We start from the raw sequence: 16,399 nt of genomic DNA on the forward strand, positions 1-16,399 counted from the left end.
AAAAAATGAATAACAGAAAGAACAACAAATGCCAAGTCCTATTTAAACAATAACACAAGAAACTTAGAAAAATTTATAATTAAAAGAAGAGTGACACTTTTATAATTAAAAGAAATTTATAATTAAAAGAAGTGGGTCACAGAGACCCAACTTCTGACTTTGCCTATTACTTCAGAAATGTCAGTTTTCCTCCCCAAACCTCAGCTTCCCCACTTGTAAATTTAAGTTGACCTGAAAGTTCCAAAATATCCCTTCAAGTTTCCTAACTACACAGTCCTTACATCTGTGGATTTCTTATTTATTATTCACAAAGCCAGGTAAATAATTTAGACATACTCCTTACTTACATAGAATATTTATACATTCTAAGTAACCCTAAATAATCCTAAAACACTACAACTGTTTTTACTTAGCAAATTACCAAGAGATGCTATCCATTTATGTACCACTTCTTATACATTAAATTGATGGAATTATTTTCCATTTAAAATTTTTATTTTATTTTATTCTGTAGTTTTCCCAGTCTAAAATAATTTGGTCTTCTTTTAGAACTTGAAATTACCTTATGAAAGGTAGGACAGGACTGTGATGCCACTGTGCAGGACAGCTACAACTTAGTAGAAAAGAGATATTTAACCCCCCAAGAAGCCAAGTACTCAGTACCTTAATTTGAGAGGACCACACACTGTGCCCCCGTTATTTTCTTGATTTGAATGTTCTCAATGTTTGTCATTTTTCCTGCTATTGTAAAATACATCTTTTGTGATTTCTGACATTATTACTAATTAAGAAGTTGAAGTTTTGGCCACACTATCCAGCTTGAAATGTAGCTTAATTTTTTTTCTAAGGGTTTTCATTTATTTTATTTATATAAACATCAGTCTCTGAATACTGCCTTGCACAGATGGCATAGTTTAAGTTTCTATTCATTTATGCCAATTTCTATTGCAACAAATAGATAATTGCATAAAATCTGAAGGAATTCCAAACCCTAGCACTCGGGTTTAGAAAACTACTAGGATTCAGTAACTCTCCATTTGCTTCTTCAAGATTAATGTTGGGTTGCCAAACATTCTTGAAACCACCTGTCTTCAATTTCCCATTCACTTTATCAATTCTCCAATTCCATCCAATTACCTACTAATGTTAACCAACTGAAAAAGAAAAGGTTGGGATATTTTAGAACTTAAGTTATTTATCCCAGATCTCTTTCTCAACTGCTTTTTGACACTAAGGGGGGGGGGAAATCACTTATACCTTTTGTTCCACTGTTTTCCTGATTACAATTAGCAAATATTTGAATACTTCCTTTATGTAATGCACTAGCTATGAGAAAAATGTACTTTAATGAAAAAGGACTCTGCCCTTTAAATCCCTGTTCTGCCACTTATTTATGTAACCTTGAGCAAGTCGCAACTAAGGAGCCTCAGTTTCTTCAGCTGATAATGGGAATGATCTCTACTTCACTGGATTCCTATTGAGAATAAGGATGACACTGAAGTTTGAAGAGTTTAAAAAGTTCTAAAACACTAAACAAGTAACAATATAAACACTACCAACTGTTACCACATGGGATACAAAGCCATTTAAGACTTTACTCATGCTGTCAAAGAACTGATACTCTAGCCCAAACTGTCAACTGAGCAGTTGATACGGGTTTTATCCTGTCAACCAGTGATTTTCCAAAATGAGAAGACAATCCATTAAAATATCAGAAAGAAAAATCTTATAATTTCGATTTCTATTTGTAGCATAGAAATAAAATTGAAAACCAACCTCCACTATTATTTAATATACAAAGCAACACTGATAACCCCACTCAGTTCCAATGTCAGATGTTCACCTGTTATGTGCAGTATGCTGCCTAAAGATGGTTAGGACACAGCACATTCCCTTTTACATGTGCGTGCTTAAACTCACTTATGTACATCTGATGTAATTAAGCTAACTCGCACAAAATGAACATGTGGCTTAAAATAATACTTGCAAAGAAACCAGGATTTGCAAACACTAATGATGTAAATATAAGAAAACAACAAAGCTTACATTTGCCCTATTCCTGGTATGAGTTTTTGAAAACATGTTTTGAAATGGTTCCAGCGTTGCGGTATTCACTTTTTAATCTGTTTTATCAATAAAGCAAATGTCTCCATTTTAAAATTTGCCCATTAAATTGTCATCATTTAACACCAAACATCATTTAAATACCAAACAATAATTCTTCTAAACTCTACCAGTGACACTTTCATACTTTTAACAAAATGTGTCAAAATTAAAATTCTTTACTTGAAACATTTTAACTAGAAAATTGTTTCCAAATGTTGAAAATTGGCAGTAATAAAAATGACGGGTAACAGAAATCCTTACATTGCTTTTGGCAACAAAATCATGATAATGAAACATAGTTTTACATTGTTTCCAAAGAATATCATAATGAGATATATTTTGGCAGGACATGTTTTTGTGACAATAAATAAATCAAATATTTAATCATTTAATATTATTTCATGTTTGATAGCAAACATGTTAGTATAGTAGTGCATGTATATAATTTTTTAAATGTATGTATACATACTATGGAATACCTATTAAAAATGTGGACATCTAGGTCTAATCCATCAATATCATTCACCATTTCAGAAAAGAACACCTTGCATGAAGTTAAATGGTTTGATGATACACCACACATATAGAGAGATTACATTCCAGCAATACTGAAGAACAAAGAGCGTTTATTCAATTTTTTGCCATTTGTTTACTGTACATGTCTACGTAAGCGCAGATTAACTGCTTCCATCTGCTGTCAGGTCTGGAGTGTAAATGAAGCCATTAGATGGCAACAAAGGAGAAGAAGGCATCTTTTGCTAAATTGATATTTTTCCAACCCAACCAAGAGTGTCACATCTTACCTCAGAAACAAACTTCCCTGGCAGTTTCAAGGATTAGCTTCCGTTTTCTGCCCACTAACCAGACTTAACCATTTATTTAAAAAGTTGAATTTTAATGAATTGTGAGACTGCCAGGAAATTGCTGCGGTGGTCGCAACCAAATAACCTCCAGCATTTTACTGAAGGAACTGGCAATCAGATTTACATATGAAAATGGCGGACCATAAATTTATTTCCAGGGCTGAAAAGATGTTCCATTTAAACCAAAACATATGTTCTAGAACTAGTTCAGAAAACAGCAATTTGACATCCAGCAAGGTAGACAAAGTCCCTTGGCTCATTCCTCACTTATTTGCTCATAATCTCTTAAACTGTAAGGTTGTTAGAAATTTCAGAGTTCATCGACTCTAACCTTTAGCTGGTGCTTCTTAAGGAGGGGGTGGGGGCACAGCACCCTAGGCTAGTTTGAGTCCCTGGTTATCCAGGCTTTGGGGAACCACTGCAGTCACAGATAAAGCTCACTATTTCCCCATGACAGCTAATTTACTTTTTAGTAATTCTGAAAGTTAGAACTTTACTATTTTTAACTCTGAGGTTTATCTTAGCCCCTACAGTCTCACACAAAAAATTAAAATATAATATATAAGCAGAATAAAATGTTAAAGTCTCATCTGTTTTCTACAAAGTCATTCAAAAACTATGGCCTGAGGGTCTACCATAGCCTCTAAGGACACAAAGTAAAAATACTTTCAGAAACACAACAATAAAACAACAGAACAACACAATGGTATATTATTCAATTTTCTTTCTCTTACAAATATTTATTGAAGCCCTATTATTTATCACATATTGAACTATACATAAGGAATAAAATGGTCATTAATACAACGTTGATCATTGCCCTCAAGGAGTTTAAAGGCCAGAGGAAAGGACAAACAGGCAATTACAACAGAGAATGCTAAACAGTAATCTATTATGGGGCCTACTAACACAAATACCTGCAATTTTGTACCCAAGTTTTCTCTTTCATAATCAAACCAAACATTTAGATGCAAAGATACTCAAAGAAACGGGGGAAAAAAAAACACTTTAGTAGGGGTGATTTTAGATGCCTTGCTAAATATATTCTTATACACATTGGTTGCTTTGTCAGTATTTACATCCGGACAATCAGTTTGAAAATACACAACTCTTACAGAACGCTGTAAGTATGTAACCTCATATTTTTTTTAGAACAGAGGACCAAAAATATAAACATAGCACCGTTCCTGATTTGGGCTTCTAGAACCCTATAGAATTAATTCTTTGTAAGCTGGTATTACTTTTGAAGTCTTTGAAAAGATGAGAGAAATGTGGATAATTTTCCAAACTAAAGTTCCAAGATAAAGTTCTACATGCATTAGGTGCTGAAGATACACAGATCTTCAGTCTGGAAGAAGATGACACGCTATCAAGTCATTCCTTTTACAGCAGAGTTAGTACTACCAGGGCAGAGATACCTGCGAAGTACAATTGGAACCAAAATAAGAGCATTCCTCCCAGTAAGGGAGAAAGCTGGGGAATTTCACAGAGGTGGCATCAAGATCCTGAGTGACAAAGAATTATCAGGATAGGGCTTCCCTGGTGGCGCAGTGGTTGAGAGTCCGCCTGCCGATACAGGGGACGCGGGCTCGTGCCCCGGGCCGGGAAGATCCCACATGCCGCTCACCGGCTGGGCCCACGAGCCATGGCCGCTGAGCCTGCGCATCCGGAGCCTGTGCTCCGCAACAGGAGAGGCCACAACAGTGAGAGGCCCGCGTACCGCAAAAAAAAAAGAATCATCAGGAGAGAAGAAAGTATCCAAGTGGCAGTCGGATGTACTCTTATTTAGTTTTTATAAGATATAACCTTCCCAGAACAGTAGACCAGTGCCTCTCAAATGATATAAATAATTATCTGAACCAATAAAGTAATGACAACCTACTATCTAGAGAAAGACTCTTCCACTCAAGAAGCAATTCAAGGGATGCAGAAAAGTCCTCTCAGACAATAAGAATTAGGTGTAGTCCCACATTTTTGGTTTGCCAAGGCTGATGTTTAATCAGCTCTAAACAAATGAGGAGGAGACTAGTCCATTGTTTATTAACAGGAAAGAACTAAAAGACAGCAATCAGTTTGAACAATAGTGTAATTAAGAAAAGAAAGCTTGGGCTTCCCTGGTGGCGCAGTGGTTGAGAGTCCGCCTGCCGATGCAGGGGACACGGGTTCGTGCCCCGGTCCGGGAGGATCCCACATGCCGCGGAGCGGCTGGGCCCGGGAGCCATGACCGCTGAGCCTGCGTGTCCGGAGCCTGTGCTCCGCAACGGGAGAGGCCACAACAGTGACGGGCCCGCGTACCGCAAAAAAAAAAATTAAAGTAAACTTAGCAAGGGTACTTAACTTGAAGGTTACAAAACTCTCCTTCAATTTGGAGAACCATAAAGAGAAGGAAAAAGTAAATTTTTGTCTTGAATAAGGGACCTGGGCTTAGGAAAGAAAGTCAGTAGCCTCATTTGGTAAGGAAATCTAAGGTTCAAGCCAATTCTTCTCCTAAAATTTCAACAAGAGCCAATACAGTGCACTGAACTAACATTTGTGATGCTTACAGACTATGATTCACCAGAAAACCTGCCCAAAATGTGACTTCAAGTACCAATACTTGTTTGTGAAACAAACTTGACAAATAGCCCATATCATTCTACAGTTAGAAGCTGTGTGAGTTTAAGCACTGTATGAGACTAATTTTCCCTATCTGAAAATTGAAGCTAGTAATATCTACTTCATGGGATTTTTGTAACATAAAGCATGTCAAGTTCTTAGCACAAGGCTGGCACCTAATTTTAAAAAACACCAAAAAAAATGTATTAATCATACCATCTTTCTGGGCAGGGGTACTGCAGATCTATGATCTATAAAAAGAGACCCTTCAGCCGTTTGGTTTATCTCAGAAAGCCTCCTCCCCCAAACATGTCCCCCTGGGACCATCTTCCCACCCATGATGTATCTGTACATCTCAAGATATTCTGAAGCCTAATTTTATTCTTATAATAGGTGTCGGGGCTCCTCAAGGTAATTAGAGAAAGAGAAGGCACTTGGGAAGTTCATTTAACTGTGAGTAAAATTTGCACTGTTAACAAAATAAAACAAATAAGTAAAGTCCTAAAAGCAGTCTGAAAAAATCATTTCAACAGAAGAGTTTTCAAAAGAGAAAATAAGAAAGAAATGTATGTTGCATATTGTTCCTTTTATTCAAAGGCTGAAGGGCGAAGCCACCTAAGACTTCCAGGTTTTTTTTTCTTTTTCCTGCTTGGTCTTTGGTTGTTCACATTCCAGAATGGCAGTTGCTGCTTTCCAAGGAAGTGTTCAGGAGGGCAGCTGCCTTGGAGGTAGGTTACCAGGACTCCTTTGTATGTTACATGCACATAAAGACTCCAGAAGGGACTGTAGCTGCTAGAGGCCTCTGCTAGCTGTTAGAGGTAGGTAGGTCCACTGCCGCATGCTGCTCTGCCTCTTGCCTCTTAGCCCCAAAGTCTGTTTTTGGCTGTGGTTTTAAAAAAGCCCCTCAACAGATGCTCTATTTAATAACTAAAAGACAATAAAAACTAGAGTTACAAGCCAACAAGGATCATACTGTCTCTTAAAAATTTAAACATATTAATTTCTTTAAGTGAAAAAAAAATACTAGTATTTAGTATTTCAGATGCAGGTATTTTTTCATGCTATTTAAGACATTCACAAAAAGCCGCCATTCTCAACAGCTGAATGCTTAAGCAATACATATCGTGCATGCAGCCAACATGCTCAAGAAGCACATGCAGATGCATTTTAAGTTAAATGCTACCAAATAAGCCTAATATAGTTTTGAAATGTAGTTAAGAAAGAGGCTAATCTAGCAACCGAGACATAATAACATATACGCCTTACAAATTCTAAATGTAGGCTTAATGCTACTTGGATCAATGTTTCTAGGTACAAGGCTATTTATCCCATTTACAGATCAAATACTAGGGTCAATCTTTTCTGCTGGTAGAAGCATCTCCCTAATAAGGAGAAAGAATGAAAGTTTTAAGACAGAATTTTGTAAACTGCATTCTGAGAATACCTTAAATTTTTGTGAGGAAATAATGGTAAACTTATTTTAGAAAACCTTCCTATCATATCCCCCTTCTCAGCTATCACCATATAGTATATTAAAGACTGTGAGAAGTTCTGAAAGAAAACTATTTAAGGCAGTCTACACTTACTCAATTACCAGAAATAAATTCAGAAGAAAGAGCTTATCGGTTTCAGCTCTAATTTTCACTTTGATGTTTTATTAGTGGCTGCCTAGAACAACCTTTAAAGCTTAACAAGATGAAGCGATACAACTTATGAGTAATCCCTTCCTGGCACATGTGTGGGCCACCGCTGGCCCATTAAACAGTTTGAAAAACGCTGATACAGGATAAGGCTCTGGTGCTTTCAACACTTGCCCCAGTTCCCTTTTTCATATCTCACTTCCTTACTTAAGAGCTAAGTAAAAGAGGAAGGGAAAGGGGAAAATCTGTTATATGAAATGTAAGGGAGGGTAAGTCCCTATTAACTTTTTCTCTCTAACCACCCATTTTTCCATCAAAATTTTAGACATCTCAATTTATGGATCCAGAGAGAGCAATGATTAAAACATCTATTCTGAAAGTGTGAGGAGAATGTACAGAGTGAAAAAGATCCTCTTCTCCCTAGTCAACAGTCTGTTCTGAGAAGGAACCAGTTTAAAAAATGATAGGTGATGTCTCAAAGGGATGACTAACAGGTACGTCAATTTCTCTGGCAGAGCCACCTTCTCTACTGGAAGACAACTAAAATGCCATGGTTCACATGGGTCCCTCTTGAGTCTTTTTAGAAAAGAATGAGCAACCTCAGGCAGCATAGCTACTTCAAGGATGTGAACTGAATTTGAACCAACCTTTCCTTAACTGGGTCTTTATCTTTTTGGTTTCATGTCCACTTACGTTATAAGCATCATGCTTGAGAAAGCTAATCTGATGTGTGCAAACAGAACATACTAACATGAAAATAAATAGTGAAGGCACATAAGAAGTAGCAAATAAGCAGGCTCAAGCAAGAAATCTATAAGAAAACCATAATCTCTCTGTTCTCCATCTTCCTCTCCCTGATGAGTAAATAAGCATTAATTTTTATAAGCCACCAAGGAGGAGGGAAGCTTGCTTTTAGTAAGAAAGTTAAAAATATTTCAATGGAGCTCACCCAGTTTGTTCCTCAGGTGTGGCATATCATATATCCCCACAGTTCCCAGTTGCATGAAAAACTGACTGATAAAATCAGTGACATCCTACGAAGGGTTTACAATGGAAAACTGAGTCATTACGTTGAGATTAAGCAACATCATGAAAGATAACAAATACCCAGACATGTGTTAAGTGCTTAACTTCTGATTCTTTTCCTCAATTTAAACACTTTTAAAAGTAAACATCAAGTTATTTTTTTAAAAAAAGACAAACTCATCTTGGTGTGTTGAATCTGTATCAAAACAGGTAAATCTATCCCAATAACAAATATTCTGAAAGTTTGTTATATCTTAAAAATGAACCCAGAAGGCACAACAGAAAAATTGCGAGAGACTCCCAAATCCTTTACTGTAGGAACACATGATTCACATTTCTAACTGTTGTGACAAGCTTGAAATTTGTAAGTCACTAGCACACAAAATGGGTAAATAAATCCTCTGGTATGGATTTCCCAACATACTGTTCTTGTTTTGAGTACCAACCTGCCTTAGAAATACTCACGGTCGTGTTTTTAGCTTATAGTTCTACAAAGACTGGTAGGTCCCAAACAAAAACTCAATTAGAAATCAGTGAAGTCTGCTTAACTATCCCCAAATTCAGTTTTCAGCCTAATGAGTCTAGTTTCCCTTCTATGCATCTTCTTCAGCCCTTGAGTAGCTTAATGTTCAAAATAAAATCTGAGTTCATTCGCTACTGCCCCCTTTTACAGCCTCAGAGAAAGTAAAGTGAGAAACAGTAAAAGGTTAGAAAGCTTATGCAACTTGAGGGTATTCTTTGAAGCTGTGTTTGTTTCATACCACTTCCTTCCTTGGCAATTCGGTAGAGGACGGTGTAGAGGAGCTTTATACATGCTCATGGTAAAAAATGAACAAATTCCACAGAAGTGTAAAGAAGAAAAAAACAATTGCTTACCCACCCATCACAAAGTCAGCCGTAATCAAACATCCTTTACATTGTTTTGTTACATTGCGTGTTTCTATATAAGAGGTTGGTTGTTTTTCATCTGCAGGTACTTTTAAAGGGTGCAAATTTATTGGAGTGTGCCAATTATAATCAAATGGTAATGCTATTAAAATTTGATAGTCTTAGAAACTGGCTTGTGCAGATGGTCTTTTATTTTGGCCAGCGCATTATTTTAAAGGAAAACTGAATCTCAATGTCTCTAGGAAAGTTTCCATTTTGCCATAGGTTGAATAACTCCTTACTGTTTTACAAAAGTTGTTTTAAATGCTTAGGTATTTGCCTGGGTGAGCCCTAAATTCATGTGAGTTTGTAACCCTGCCAAAGTTTTCTGATAACTGAATCTATGCTGGAAGTTGAGTAGAAAAAAAGTGTCTTTCAAAAATATACACCTAGTGCTTCCTGCCTAACTCAAACTATGTATAAATTTCCAGTGTCAAGATTTCCTTCCAAGCTTTTATCTAGCTTGAAGTCCTATGTAAAAAAAAAAATAAATAAATAAATCATCCCCACTCCACTCCCAATTTCTTAAGCAGTTAAAACCAAGGGAAAAAAGGTCGAAGAACCTCAATTCATGAAAAATTCTGCTTATTTTCCAGGTGAGGCCTGAATAAGTAGAACTTAATAAAAGCAAGTTCCTAGCAATAAAAGTGGTGTCACAACCGCTCCAAAGTTGGCATGCAGGGAGAATGATGCGGAAGCTGTCTGTTCTGTTGAGCTGCAGGCTGATCTGGGGGAACAGAGGAACAGAAGGCGGGGCAGGAACCTAATAGAATACCTTGCATGTAACACCCGCTCAGCAAACTAGCAGGAACAACTCTAAGAAACAACCCCATGAAAGCATATCTGAAGAGGGCAAAAGGAAACAAGTGGTAGGGTCTGCTATGAGTTAAGGAAGACTCCTGGAAATCCAACTGATTTGTAGAATAACAGTGGAGGGTCTAAATGGCAAAAATTTGTCAGATATTTCTGCAATAGCAGTAGGTTGAGTGGATTATGGTGTAGTTTACATAAGGCACCTAAACTTGAAGAGTAAACACTGCTTATATCTTGATAATTGTTCTTTTTTAAAAATAAATTATTTTTCATTTAAAAGATACTTCTAAAATCTGTAGGAAAAAAATCTCACATGCTTTATTCATTAAATAGGTGAGCTTTCTTGAGTTACACACCCAGCGTGGATTCCCCAGCACCACTGTAGGAAATACCCCGAGGCTTACGGTAAAATCCAGCAAGCCTTTTATGTTAACAAGTATCATTCCAAAAGTGTTTGACTACCCTATTATGTAAAGTCAACTCCACTGTATCATTTTTCTTAAATTTGTTAAATTCTGCTACTCCCCATTACTTTTTCAGTTGGATTTGCTAAAAGAACATGGCACTTTATCACTCTGCAAAATAGGTTTATCTGGAACTACTTGATTGTGTTAAGAGAAAGTTTAAAATCAAGTATCTTGTGTACGTTCTGCTCTGCTTATTGAAATTATGATCCTTATCACATGATCTAACTACTGACCAGAGTGGCTGATTTGTTAGGAGGAAAAGAAAACATGGTCCTGATAATGGTTCTGGTCAAATGAACACTTTAAAAAATACACTGAAATCAGTAGCAGAAGAACACTCTTCTACTTTTATTCCTAATAAGAGAATGCTGTCCAGAAGCATATGATCAGGTAGGGTTCTACCCTACAACAGTGTATACACTGACTCTTCCCACATATGGTTGAGAACACTTACAACTTCATTTGGCTTTAAAAAGCCTTTATTGATCTGCAACTAATGTTCTGAGGCTACAGAAAAATACCAAATTTGCTTATACTGTGACTTAAAGAGAAATAGAGTTGACCCTTGAACAAAGGAACAATGCAGGGTTTGGGGCACCAACCCTCCAAGTAGTTGAAAACCCACCTATAACTTATAGCCAGCCCTCAATATACGGGTTTCCACATCTAAGGAATCAACCAACCCTGGATCACCATTTGCAGATTCAACTAACCTCGGATTGTGTATATATTTACTATAGTATTTATTATTGAAAAGAAAATCTCTGTGTAAGTGGACCTACGCAGTTCAAACCTGTGTTGTTCAAGGGTCAACTGTACAAAGAAGTGTTCCGATTCCTCATTCAGCTACCAGCCATTCCCTCTATCCCCACCATCTCCGGACTCCTATTCAAGCTGAGAGCAGACAGACTGATGGGAAAATATTACCGGAGGGAAACTGCCCTTGCCTGTTTCTGATTATGTCTCAGGTAAGTAATGGTGTCATTAGAAGTTCCACCACCAGTTTCTCCAATTCTACAGAACTGAAGAATGAAAAGTCTTCTAAGCCAAATGGGTAAAACTATTCACTCATCTATTTATATACTACACCCTATCTTGTACTTAAGTAATTTATGCAACGTATTTCTCAACTGAATTCTACTTCATTTTCATGTTTTAAATAAATATCGATTACCTATTTTGCATCAACAAAAGGAGAAGAGGAGGGAGAGGTGGGAAAAAGGAGGGGCAAGGGGAAGAAGTGGAGGAAGGAGGAAGGTACATGGTAACAACTGTCTTGAATATTTCTTTCCTTGTGCCTCAATTCCATAGGCAATTCACTCCCCACCTGAAGGCAAAGAACTTTTGAAGGACTGTAACAGAGTACCTACAAAGGTCTACAAAGCCCTAGGCTCATCAATATGCAGACCAAGAATTATATTCAGATGGAATCACATTTATTGCATACACACTACAATTTTTAAAACTCATACAGATACTGCTATGATTTTTAAAAATACATAGTATCTAGGGGTGATATTTAAAAATATTTAATAACTGGTCAAGCATGGGCTTCAACTAATAAAACAGACTGCTGGCCCTCAATGGCCAGCATGGATGGACTAGTTCCCACCAGCTGAATGTCAGACAGCCAATCCAGGTGAGGGAGACAACTTTTCCCATCTCTCTTTTCTTTTTTCAATTAAGAAGGGGTTCTCGTAGTTAAAAAAAAAAAAAAAAAAAATTGGGCATTACTATTCTTAGAAATTTGGTTGGCTCAGATGTTAACAACATATCCTAGTTAGTGATTAAGCCACAACCCACATGAACGATCACAATAAATTTAGAAATTAGTCTTTTCCTGGTGCTTTGTCTTTCATCATCTTTAACAGAATCATTCCCTCACCTTCCCACAAATTCCTGTAATTGGCCAACTCTTACCAGATGTTTTAAAGGCTACCGACACTAACCCATGAAAAACTGTCTTTACTTATACTTTATTTAGAATAAGAAACAGCTAGTCTCAGGTTTGCATATTCAATTTAGTTAAACCATTTAATACCCTGCTAATAGGAAACGTTCCAACTTCAGAAGGATATCTGGGATGGACTGCAATTTGTGCTCAAGTATTTTACCTTAGAGTGTGTCTGCAATTAGAAGCAATGTGTAAGACCATAAGAATGGACAACAGTTCTTCCCTAGTGAGAGAAGAAAACAAGCTGGGCTGGCCAGGCTACCTTCTGCTTTCATTAGCCCAAGGAGTAACTCCAAGGCTCTCCATCTCTGTCCCACTTTAGTCAAATAAATTATTCACATTAATATATTTAGTACATTATACTAGTTCAATGAGTCATTTAGGTCAATTTCTCAAAGCTAACAAACGATGATAAGAGGGACAGTATAATAACCTCAAGATAATTAAAAAAACCCTATCTTTCCAACAGATTCAGTACAAAGCCAAGTGACTAAGGCAACAATTAGAAATAAAGATGTAGTTATAAAGAAAATAAAGAATTTAGTCATACTTACCAAAATGTAAATTTAAATAGAGATGGATCATACATACTCAAATATAGATCATGTATTTTTTTTAAACCTACTGAAGTTACAATTTTAAATAAAGTGGCAAAATTACACCATCTAATTTCTCTTCAGAAAATTAGTATCCATTCTGGTTATCTTCTTAATTTAAAATTAAAATACTGAGGGTCTCCTCATTAGAAGAAGCTTCAGTTATCAAATCATTGAAAATATGAATGTATATTCCAACAAAACTAACCTTAAAAAAGGCAAACCACTTGTAGTCATTCAACACAATCTCAAAGCCTTGATTGTAAATGATGGTGAAATGGCCAGAATTGCCAAAGTTATCATATGCCGTATCCAACTTCTTAAGGTGCACCACTACTTCTTTTTCTGGTGGTCCTAAAGAAAAGAAAATGCACAACAAAGGAAAATTATGTGGACTTCAATGGGAGGTCAAAGCTCCTCTATAATTTCCATTGTTTTTAAGCTGCTTTCCTTTCATGCTACTGAATGTGGGGGGATCTGGCTTGTGAATGTATCAGAGTCCCCGTTTTGGTGCCTCCCTCTGTATAATCCCAGAGGGGTCTCAGGCAAGAATGTGAAGCAAAGGCTCAAAAGTACGTCAAGTAGCCCAGCAGGCAGAGAGACCCCAAAAAGTACAGCCACTATCTTCCCAGAGCATCCAAACACTGAAGAAATTTTTCCACTGAAGAAAAGGAGAAATGGGGTATGTTGAAAATGACCAGCAGAAATGAGAAGACAAAATGGTAATCAAAAAGTGGAAATATAAAAAGACTTGCTACCAGATCATAAGAACAAAGGAAATGATCTCTTCAGAGAAGAAATGGGATGGATATCTTTCTTCTAAATGGCTGTACAGTTCAGAACCTCAGAATCTGAATCCTTTCAAAGTATTCAGCAAACTCAAGGTTTTTATCCTATACAGCTAATTTGTGCCGAATGGAACTAAACTTTTAACCTTCAGAAAATGGGGACTCAGATCTGTGGGTGTCTTTAATTGATTAGATTAAGGTCAAAAGTATGGAATATAGGCAGAGAGGCTGCCTGAAAAGGGTTCTGCTGTGTCCAATCTGGAGGTTTCCACACTTTGGACAATTTTTCCATGTTTCAGATTAATGCTCAGAAATAGGGGATTCCATGTGACAGAACACTGCAAATCCTGATCTCCTTTCTGCTTTGGATCTCCAAGTTCAACTTTTAAAAAAGAAAATGGTTATAATGCCCAGTACTATGAAATGCCACACAGTCATTTGGAGTTGGACAGTTGAGTAAGTCTGTTTAGTGACAGATGACCTGGCAATCTCTGTTCCGTTAACAAGGAAACTGCAGTTGAGAGCTTCACTCATTCTGCACAAGCCACAGTGTGGTAAAGGTTTGGGCAGAACAAGAGTGCCTTTCCTGACCCAAGACTGTGTGTTTTTTCTTCTCCCTTCACTAAATTCTTTGTCCTTGGGATAGCCATGTTATCTGAGGGCATATGGAATGTTCCAGGGTGTTCAAACACTAGATATTTATTGAGAGCCTTCCATGACCCCTGGCACTGTGCTTGGCTCTGGGCATTTCAAAATATAATTATTGGCCAAAGAGGTATTAAAAAAAACCACAAAACTTTTATATACTACTGAGACAGGCTGGGACCTGGGACCCTTTGCTGAAGTGCTGCAATGCTTGCACCTGGACAAACCTCCTCCAGCAACAAAATACAAAGAAACTATATGGGACTAAAAATAACTGCGTGCATGCACAATTGGGCCCCATTATGGACAAAAAGATACAAAAAGCAAAAAACTTAACTGCCACTTCTGAAGAGCCCTGTGCAAAAACTGGGTGTCCGGAGCAAACACTGGGTATTGCGCATGCCCCCTGCACTCAACACCCCCAGAGGGGTGGGCAAACCACCCAAGCCAGCCCTCCCCCCCCCCACTGGACACACCCCATACCCTCACCCCATATAAGGAACAAGCTTGTTACTTGTTCTCACTAGCCATGCTGCAGCAGGGGCCCAATAAAGCCTTGCCTGAATTTCTTGTCTGGCCTGTAGTCAATTTCTGATTGGCGAAGGCCAAGAACCCTGGTGGGTATCACTACCCCCCCTGCAATACATGAAACTGTGTAGTGGTACCAGAAGCTTTCTCAGGTCCACATCAATATCTCTGGGCTTGGGCTTCCCTGGTGGCGCAGTGGTTGAGAGTCCGCCTGCCGATGCAGGGGACAAGGGTTCGTGCCCTGGTCCGGGAAGATCCCACATGCCGCGGAGCGGCTGGGCCGGTGAGCCACGGCCGCTGAGCCTACGCGTCCGGAGCCTGTGCTCCGCAACAGGAGAGGCCACAACAGTGAGAGGCCCGCGTACCGCAAAAAAAAAAAGAAAAAGAAAAAAAAAATCTCTGGGCTTAAGGGCTCTTTCCCACAACCTAATAAAAGGAAACTAAAAGCTATATTCTCAAGAGTCTTTGAGCTCATTTTTCACTGGCACAATAAAATACTGCAGATGGGATGAGGAGATAAGATTGCACGGTCTCAACTCTTTAACAAACCAAACAAACCCAAAAACAAGAAACGGAAACCATGGGGTGGGGGAAGTTCTTGCAAAAAGTGTTGGGGGCCCGGGAATAACCAAGACCGAGCGAAGTGAGACGTTCTCAGCAGCTCCACGTTGACGTCGCTGCCCTGGAGCGGTAGAGGGCACGCCCCCCCATGGACCCCAAGTCCAGCCAGGACCTCCTGGCCTCCCCTAGCGGGGGCGCTGCAGGGAAGGGCTCAGGGACCAAAGGGAAGGAGCCCCGGGTAGGGACAGGAAGGAAGCGGGTGCAAGGGCGCCGGCGGCTTACCCATAACCGAGCAGTTGACCTCGCGCTGAGAACCGCTGTGGCCCACGTGGAAGACCCAGGTGCCCAGCAGGTCCGGGTAGGTGCAGTTGGCAGGAGTGTCGCAGTGCACGTTGCTAGCGCTGAAGAGGAGCAGCAGGAGGGCGGCGAGCGGCGAGCCGGACCAGGGACCCATGCTGGCAAGGCCCTTAGGAGAAGTGAGGAAGGCAAGCGAGCCACAGCACTGAAGGCGGGGACTGAGGCCACAGCTGCTGTGCTATAGTGCCTTAAAAATAGAGGTGCTGGAAACCGGCAACCCGGAGGGGGGCGGGGTCTCGGGGCCGCGGGGGCTGGGCGCCTGCCAGTGGCACCGCCCCTTAGGTAGGGGCTTCTGGAGAGCGCGCCCGTCACCTGGCGGCCGTCGGACCTCAGGCCCAGAGAGCCCAGCACCAGGTTCAGGTGCCAAGGGACACCTCCAAAGAGGACTGCAGAGCCACAGCTGGTCTGTGCGCGCCCCAGACTGCGCTCCTTCGCTCCTTGAGAAGTAACAGAGAGAGAGAGAGACTAAGAGGAAGAGAGAGACAGAGAGGTGAGGGGGAGGGGAGGCTAAATGTCAGAGACTGAGAGAAGCG

At 39.2% G+C, this 16,399-nt stretch overlaps 1 protein-coding gene across 2 annotated transcripts in view; it reads right to left on the minus strand.

The window, feature by feature from the left end:
* CTSC (cathepsin C) overlaps positions 1 to 16,041 on the minus strand; it is a 40,558-nt gene extending 24,517 nt beyond the window's left edge. The window contains exons 1-4 of one of the 2 annotated variants that reach the window (XM_060160195.1): positions 15,792 to 16,041; positions 13,196 to 13,341; positions 8,154 to 8,238; positions 6,136 to 6,491 (exon numbers count right to left, since the gene is read on the minus strand). In XM_060160195.1, the coding sequence (XP_060016178.1) occupies positions 6,481 to 6,491; positions 8,154 to 8,238; positions 13,196 to 13,341; positions 15,792 to 15,963 (414 nt within the window). In that variant the 5' untranslated portion in view covers positions 15,964 to 16,041 and the 3' untranslated portion in view covers positions 6,136 to 6,480. Of the gene's footprint in view, positions 1 to 6,135; positions 6,492 to 8,153; positions 8,239 to 13,195; positions 13,342 to 15,791 lie in introns of those variants that run through there. The other variant, XM_060160194.1, reaches the window with a different exon arrangement.
* Positions 16,042 to 16,399: the final 358 nt, after the last annotated feature.

Source organism: Lagenorhynchus albirostris, chromosome 9, assembly GCF_949774975.1.
Source record: "Lagenorhynchus albirostris chromosome 9, mLagAlb1.1, whole genome shotgun sequence".
NCBI lineage: Eukaryota > Metazoa > Chordata > Mammalia > Artiodactyla > Delphinidae > Lagenorhynchus > Lagenorhynchus albirostris.